This window comes from Rosa chinensis, chromosome 5 (genome assembly GCF_002994745.2).
Source record: "Rosa chinensis cultivar Old Blush chromosome 5, RchiOBHm-V2, whole genome shotgun sequence".
Lineage (NCBI taxonomy): Eukaryota > Viridiplantae > Streptophyta > Magnoliopsida > Rosales > Rosaceae > Rosa > Rosa chinensis.
In genome coordinates this window covers 8,065,248-8,073,649 of record NC_037092.1, presented here as the reverse complement: position 1 = coordinate 8,073,649, position 8,402 = coordinate 8,065,248, and the positions used below count along the sequence as shown (strand labels likewise).

At 36.6% G+C, this 8,402-nt stretch overlaps 1 protein-coding gene across 1 annotated transcript; it reads right to left on the bottom strand.

Moving 5' to 3' along the window:
* Nucleotides 1-325: 325 nt before the first annotated feature.
* LOC112167602 (probable LRR receptor-like serine/threonine-protein kinase RFK1) lies at nucleotides 326-7,865 on the bottom strand. The gene is made up of 25 exons (XM_024304646.2): nucleotides 7,497-7,865; nucleotides 6,846-7,011; nucleotides 6,225-6,296; nucleotides 6,062-6,130; nucleotides 5,912-5,983; nucleotides 5,731-5,802; nucleotides 5,541-5,612; nucleotides 5,384-5,455; nucleotides 5,187-5,258; nucleotides 4,997-5,068; nucleotides 4,834-4,905; nucleotides 4,675-4,743; nucleotides 4,283-4,348; nucleotides 4,046-4,108; nucleotides 3,908-3,955; nucleotides 3,746-3,789; nucleotides 3,046-3,434; nucleotides 2,778-2,973; nucleotides 2,432-2,578; nucleotides 2,123-2,241; nucleotides 1,825-2,035; nucleotides 1,436-1,670; nucleotides 1,167-1,317; nucleotides 690-1,072; nucleotides 326-480 (listed from the first exon to the last, which is right to left on the bottom strand). The coding sequence occupies exons 1-25, from the start codon at nucleotides 7,600-7,602 to the stop codon at nucleotides 471-473; spliced, it is 3,048 nt and encodes a 1,015-aa protein (XP_024160414.1). The 5' UTR covers nucleotides 7,603-7,865; the 3' UTR covers nucleotides 326-470.
* Nucleotides 7,866-8,402: the final 537 nt, after the last annotated feature.

Genomic DNA, 8,402 nt, shown 5'->3' with positions numbered 1-8,402 from the left:
TCAATTTTTCAAAGTTGGCCAAACCAAATGCACAAAAACTTGAACTTTATGACTTGTTTATAATGCAGCTTTCTTAAAGGGCAAGACCTTGCTGGTGTACTTCCACCATCTGATAAAGGTGCGTTTCAGTTGTGTATTTTCAAACAAAGTTCATATCGTGTCCACAAAATGGTATGACTTTACATCTCCATTACAAGAGGCATGTGGTAACTATTATACCTAGTTTTGTTTAACTTGTTTGCTTTAGTCTTGGATTCACATCTCAAACCAACCAAATTTCCATTTCTAGTTTGCTTTATGCATTAGTGATGTTACCATTCAAATTCACCTTCCACTTTTATCTTGCTATAGTCTTGTATTCATTCACATCACTACCAGAGCTTACTACAAATAGGGAACCTCATTCTTCACTACTGCTAGGTATCGTTTGCTATGGAGTCAAACATCAGGGCTTTTCAAGTGTCAATTGATCAACAACCCCTGTATATCGAATAACAATGCCAACTTTGGGGTTTAAATAGAACCATCAGTCTGTATACATCGAAATAAATCGAAGTAGAGTAGGTATTCTCTAATCCCTACAAGAATAAGCAAATGATAAACCGAAAGGGTAAATATTTACAGATAGATAAAATAAGTATGGCAATGGAACTGCTTCACTGCAGATACATTTACCATAGAATTCTCACCTCTGCGAAGTGGGTATTGATTCTGGGTTGATTTCATAGGAGTCAATGCCAGAAATGGTAGAGGTGGAGCAGAATGTTTGGACTGTCATTTGTGTTTGGCTCATAGTTGAACTGTCAGTTCCCCTCTGGCGATGGAGGTCTCTCATGGCCTTAAACCTCAAATCCTCCTTGTAGCTACTCGGTTCTGGGATCACGTCGGGAACGTCTTTTTGTCCTTCAAGCATTTTGACCACCTCAGACATGATAGGCCTAAGTGAAGCGGAGGCGTTTGTGCATATCAGAGCTACTTTGACCATGATCTCTGCTTCCTTTTTGTCAAACTCGGACCCTAACTTCTCATCGACTAGCTCCAACAACTTTCCAGATTGTTGCAAATGACAAGCCTGCACATGTTTATTGAAGTTTCACTGTGAATTACTAACAATGATAACAACCTTAATGCAATATATAATCAGTATATGGAACTGGTAAGAGTACCCAATCTAAAAGACAAACACAATCATCACTTGGCACATAAGCATTGTTGTTCTTCCCACTAATAAGTTCCAGGGCCACTACTCCAAAACTGTAAACATCTGCTTTGTAGGTCAGGTGTCCCCATAGTGCATATTCCGGTGCCATGTACCCTCTGCAAATCAAGATGCCAATATTTGTTACTCAGCTATAAAAAAAATTTGCAATACGGTAAGCATGTCAAAACAGCAAGTCAGCAACAAGTCAATTTAAATAAGGACAGGGAAACTGACATGGTCCCGGCAACTCGAGTGCTTATGTGTGTCTTCTCCTCTTCATCAAGCTTTGCCAGTCCAAAGTCGGATATTTTAGGGTTTAAGTCCACATCAAGCAGCACATTAGTTGCTTTGATGTCTCGGTGAACAATTTTTAATACAGATTCTTCATGAAGAAAAGCAAGTCCTCTTGCTATCCCAATACAAATCTTATGCCTTGTTGGCCAGTCCATTTTGATCTGAGTGCCTCGACCTATAAAATATCCAAGAAATTGATGCTTAGTTTGACTCTTTTTCTTTCTTTCTAGAAATAAACAGGCAAACAAATTTCCAAAATAAAACAAAACTCAAGTACTTAGAGAGTACACAGAGAAGAAAAAAAACTAACAGCATAAACTAATACTCACCAAACAAAGCTCGAGCCAGGTTATTGTTCTCCAAGTACTGATAGACCAGCAATAATTGACCTCCTTCGATACAGCATCCATGAAGTTTCACAAGATTCGGGTGTTGTAAACAAGATATCATGCCCATCTCATTTAAAAATTCACGATTTCCTTGCCTTGATTTAGAGGAAAGCTGCTTCACTGCTATCACTGTGCCATCAGGCAATTGACCCTGTATCAACACTCTTATTCAGAATTAATGCAAAAAGGGACATCTATAATAGAACAAAAAAGGTCAATGTATATATAACCAAAGTACCTTGTACACAGGACCAAAACCACCTTCTCCAATTTTGTTAATGTAATCAAAGTCATTAGTGGCAGCTTGTAGTTGTTTTAAGGTAAAATTCCCCATCTGGAGATCAGATTCTTGTCCATCTGTCACCATGGTGGCACAAAGAAAGAATGGTACGCCAGTTAGTCTCATCTAGTCAAATATGACTTCTTGCTTGAGTGATCAAGAAAGTGCAATTGTTAAATCGTGTTTTCCTTTTCATTTCATTACTTGTTGAAATGATCAGTAGGAACCCAAGAATCTAAAGATGGGACATTTCATATGACCAAGTACCTTTCTTTCTGCCCAGTTTTCCTGGTAAGTTGCCTCTCCACCATAGGATTCCTAAAACAAGAAATACTAGGCATAGTGCTCCTACTACAGCCCCAATGACAATTTGAGTAGTTCCCTTATTCCCACCACTTGAGCAAGGTTTGGAATCTGCCGGTGTAACTATAAGTCAGCAGTACAAGAAAAAGGTGTAAAATGAACAAGGACAAGAAAAATTGGCCACAAAATGACAGGCAAAACTGTAAAAGAGGTTGAGAAGTGTCACTAGAGCCTTTATACAAAATTGTCATACAAGGGTTAAAAGCAAATTCATATCTTTACATGCATTGTAAGCAGTTGAATGACTCACCAGATTTCACTGAAATAGCAGAGACAAGGGGACCATAAACTCCTCTGTCAGGAATCCTAGTTGTCCCTTTACCCGCAAAATAGAATCGGATCTCTAAGACATTATTTGTCACACTTATATTATGTTGTATTACTACTGGAGTTTCAGCCAACTTGGCCTGGTCCTCAATATTGAAGTCCTTCCACCATAGTTTATCCTGAGACAAAGTTCTCAACATTAAATCTCTTTACTCCTTTAAAGAAACATTTCTAACAATGTAACTAGCTACCTGAATATAGATATCAAACATGCGCCTCCCAAGACTTGTAAATGTTTGGTTATTTGTAAACTGTATCTCCGCAAAGTGCAGACTTAGAATATAGTCACCATTTTCTAAGCAGTAATGAAAATAAGTGATTGAAATTGGAGCTATGCGTGCCGTTGTATACAATTCAGAGTGATTCGAAGATGCCAGAGATAAAGAGTATCGTGTATTTTGGAAATCGTTGTCATCCAAGAAGTCTCCGGTGCTACTAAATCCCCAATAATGATTGTCATTGAAGAAGTACTCTGCAGTGCCACCTTCAACTCCTCCATCTCCTAGATACAAAATGCTTTCTTTATTTTCTTTGATGGTAATGTCATTCCCACCACAATTTACATGCAAACAAGTCGAATCTGGCATAATATATCAAAAAGAATAATAAGTGAGAGCATCTGAACTCAACTATGGGTAATAAGTAATGAAGAAAGAGCAGTTAGAATTTATGTATATACGATTAATTCATGACGTTTATCTCTTAATTAAGTAAATTGAGCCAGCTTTTATTGTTTTTGCAAGAAAGACTTTAAAATCAGAAGAATTTACTTTTTAGGGTGTACAATCTTTATCGATGACCATTTTATAACTAGTTTTACTTGTAGAGCATTGCATGACAGTCGAGCCCATTTGAACAAAAAGAGAGATTCAAACCAAATAGAATGCTTACAACGAGGACAAATCAAATTCTTCAAGCAGGGAAGACCTCTCCTTCTGTGACAAGCAAGTGAAAATATGTTAGCAACAATTGTACACCATACAGATATTGAACATCTTTACTTACGATGGAAAGAACAGAAAGAAACTAAGATAGAGAGAAATAGTATCTTACAAGTTGCTCTCTGATGAAGAGCTTCGAAACAAGTTCAGGTTTAGATTCCTAATAACAGGAAATATAGTCAAACCAGTATCATTTAAATCCATATAACGAGCAAAAAATACATAAATATTCACTAGAAAGTATTCTGACATGTTCTCCTGACAAGCAGGTTGCTCAGGGCCTTGCCATGTGAAGTTATTGTACGAAAGATCACTGCATAAAAGCATAAATAGTAAAGGTTACTCTATTTTTAAAAGAAAGGATACAAGGTAGAAGTGATGGTGTCCTAGAATTCCAGTGAGTAATAAAATACCCATGAGAAAGCAAATTGCATATATGAAAAGACAAAAAGAAATAATATGAAGCATCCAAAATGATGACACGTACACATTGCTTCCATCTTTGAAGATTGAGTCTGGTACACTTCCACTCAGAGAGTTGCCAGTTAAGAATCTACAGAAAGCAGTATCTGGTTTTAGAGTGCTATGTCATAGTTAGTACTAAATTATACCCAAAAAAAAAAAAAAATCAAAAGCTAAGCAGACACCAACCTAAATAGTAAGATTGCATTTGGTTGATTTTGTATGACTGTAGTATGAGCTATAAAATCAAAATATACGAAACTTATATAGGTGCATTCGTGTGCCCATGTGTGTCACAGCACTTTTGTCCCTCCCCAGAAATATGTCTCAGCATTTTCCAGAAACTTTTAAGGGAAAAAAACCACATGCAATGGACCTTGCAATTTATAATTGAATGAAGTACAAAGTTCTACTTACAGGAATCTCAAACGCTGTAAGCTGATTGTCGTTGGAATTTCCCCTATCAACTTATTAAAACTTACATCCCTATCACCATACAAAAATATAATCAACGTCCATTTACGGTCATGATACATCACATGTAATCAATATCTTATCTTCGCAAGCTTTACTTACAACATTTCCAGGTTCTGCAGTGTCCATAGGTAAGGAGGGATCTCACCAGAAATGTTACAGTTTCTCAGAATCCTAAAATACATAACGGAGTTGTATTAACAAACCCTTATCAAATATAAGAAAACATGTACACCATATCTGATAATACAAATACTAGACTTACAATCTGACTAGGCCAGTCATGTTTTTCAACATAGGAAAATCCTGCTCTGTTCCATTTATATCACTAATCCTCCTATATAGATATGACACCACAAAAGGAAAAAGAAAGGATTAGTTCACTAAAGGGAGGGGGGGGGGGGGGGGGGGAAGGAAAGGAATCCTAAACAAAATTGAAAAGGCCTTTTACTTACAACTCAACTAAATTACTCAGGAGAGATATGTTTGATGGGATAGGTCCATGAAGCCCACTGCCATGTATTTCTCTTCAAATCCAAATAATGTATAAACATTAAACATAAGAAATAAACATGAAATCATAGGGTCACCTATAAAGAAAAAAGATAGCCTGAAAGACGGGTGAAAATTGCATCAGAAGAAAAGATCTTACAATCTATCGAGTTGTTTCCAATTCTGTATAAAATCAGGTATAGCCCCATTGAAGTTGTTATCATTTATCCTACTGCATTGGACAACAAAATGGTATTATTTCGGCATGTAAACCACTTTTGCAGTTTATAAGAAAAGCAAATGCAGTAAAAACTTACAAGTCTGTTAAATTTCTTAGCCCAGCGAATGTCTTTGGTATGTTTCCAGTCAAATAATTGGAGGATAATATCCTGAAATTACAATACCAAAGCAACAACACCTTTTACCTATCATTCATCCTTCCGCAATGGTAACAGAGTATTGAAAAGTCAAGACTCAAAGTTTCCCAGAAAGAAAAATGTTCCTTACAAACTTCCCAAGTTGATTAAACCCCCAAGCTGAGGAGGAACAACTCCAGAGAATTGATTTGCTTCAAGATTCCTGATTATTTTAAAACAAAGAAAGATTGTTGTTACTAGAAACAGATGATGACAGTAGACGACCCAAACTACAAGATCATGCAGTAACTGTAACAAATCCCAAAACTCACAGGTATGTGAGAGTGGTAATATTTCCCAGCTCCTCTGGAATCTCCCCTGATAAGCGATTTACAAGAAGGGAGCTGCACATGCCTTCTAATTATTTCAGAACAAGAACAATCGACTCAAAATATATGATCAAGAAAATTGAGAGAGCTCACATTGAAGTTAATTGCATTGAACTCCATTCTGGTGGTATTGTACCACTAAGATAATTATAAACGAAATCACTGCACACAGATGAAAAAAAGTTGGAGTGCACTCAGCAAAAAAGATGTCATCAGACATCATTTTTGAAGTCTTGAACTTTATAAATGCTCTTACATTTCTCTAAGATAAGGAAGTTTCACCAGTTGAGGTGGAAGTGTGCCCGGTAGACTAAACCTCTTGAGTCCTCTGTCGGATTGAAATATATGAATTCAGGTACTAAGCCGAGAATATTAACAAGAAAGCAGAATGATAATAACAGAGATTGCTGTGAAATTAATGATTAGTGGTGTTCATTTACAATTATCTTCTCTTTGTGAGAAAACCCTTCTTTTATACGGTAATAATATTGGCAACTACACTAACCTCCAATAGATTAAGGTGAAAATCATCAAGATTATCACCATCAGAAATTTACAATAGCTGAGAACTTATACCTCCAATGCCAAACCACCTTGGCACCTACCAGGAGATCAGTTTTAGCTGAGAACTTCTAGCACCTAGTAGATAAGGAAGGCCAAGGTAAGTTCTCGCAATGCAAGGAGGTACTGTACTTCACTTAACCCCATCAAAGGTCAGTATAGCTTACCCTATGAAATATAAATACATCGAGTATAACAACCTCAATCGTTTTTTTTTTTCCTGGTAAAGTTAGCATTAAACTACCAACCGGTATCCTGATGTATAATTATGCATTGAAATGTAAAAGCATCTAGCAATAAGATGAGAGAACCATACAGCTTTACGACGTGACAGACAGTGTTGTTGCATTGACATTCAACACTACTCTCAGCTTCCTTTGGCGGCTCCATGGTTACCCCAACCATTTCAATTTGGCAAGAACCACCATTGAACTTCCAATACTTAGCACCCATTGTACTAGTAATTTCTTCCAGAGCATCAACTATCCACAATCAAACACCATCACATAATAAGTACATAGATTGAAGAAGGAATGGAGGCAAACCAAGTTTACTTTTGACATTTAGGCAGCACATAAAAGCAACACATGTTTAACCAACATACTAGTGATACTACAAGATCAAAAAACTGATGCCCAAAGTAAGAGAGCCCCTCAAAAAAGTGAAGCCTTTATCAGAATTCGGTTGCTACACACCAATTTACCATTACAGATAACTTTAAATGAGAATTAATGAAACCAATTCCAAAAGACCAGAACTTTATGCACAAGTAAATGGCCAAATGAGAAATTCTACCCAGAAAAGAAACAAAAACTATTCATTCTTAACAAAAATGAAGAAAAACCAAGTGGGTGTCTGTAAAGCTCTGTGCTGATACCCAAGAATCCAAATTTAGCCCAATAAATCCCACATTTTCTCATAAGCCAAACAAAGTGTTTAAGCAATAGAACAAGGAATTAGCTCTTACTTTCATCTTGGGGAACCTCAGACTCAGCAAATCTCAACAAGCTGAATAAGCAACTTAAAAAAGTGACCAATGAAAAAAGCAAGCGGCTTTTGCTTCTGGGTAGCATGATGATGAAGACTGGAGAGTAAAGATTGAAGCTTTTGGGAATTCTGGGGAGTAGTGAAAGAAGTACTGCAAGAATACTAGGGGAATGTGTTATCTTCTAGGGGCTGATTTACAATGTACTAGTCTGATAATGCATGTAGTTTGTTGACATTAAAGAAACACCCATAAACAGTGAAAATGCTTTGGGAAGCAACGGTTGGAGTTTGAACTGGTTGGGGCAAACCACGGGGATGGTGAGGAAAGCGGTGGACCTCTAAGGTTGGACTTTGCTTTGTCCTCTTCCTAATTCATTCAATTTTGATTGCTATAGTTTGCTCATAAAATATCTATATTTTCAGGATATTTTGATTGCTATAGTTTGTTAAATCGTTTATATAATTAGCTATGATCTTGATGCTGAGTAAACGTGGTTCCAATGATAAATAAGTAAATGAGTAATGAATCAAGTTGAAGATAAGATACCAAATAGGTAATTGAGATCTGTGAGTTCTGTTTGGATTATTATATATTTCCCTAGGAGCTGGATTTTGCATGCAGAACCCAGAAAATGACAGTATAGGATAAGACGGCCCCATGGACCTGAATCTGATGGGGTATTATTGCCGGGCACCGTACAATTTGCTCAATGCCGCCAAATATTTTTATGACTACTTTGCTTTCAGGCTTTGTTTGACTAACCAATAAGGCAATAACCTTATAATTTTAGACGCAAGATTGAACTTAGTGACAATTATTCTATGCATTAATGATATAAATGACTCAACACTTATAAGATGATCTCAACCTTTGATATTTATAATT

What these genes read in the sequence shown, in the direction of transcription:
- LOC112167602 (XM_024304646.2), bottom strand. Translation starts at nt 7,602, where the DNA reads ATGCTACCCAGAAGCAAAAGCCGCTTGCTTTTTTCATTGGTCACTTTT. An exon ending in CTGCAGAACCTGGAAATGTT is followed by an intron (nt 4,744 to 4,833) that starts GTAAGTAAAGCT and finishes GTATGGTGATAG; the next exon opens with GGATGTAAGTTTTAATAAGT. An exon ending in AAAACTGGGCAGAAAGAAAG is followed by an intron (nt 2,242 to 2,431) that starts GTACTTGGTCAT and finishes CCATGGTGACAG; the next exon opens with ATGGACAAGAATCTGATCTC.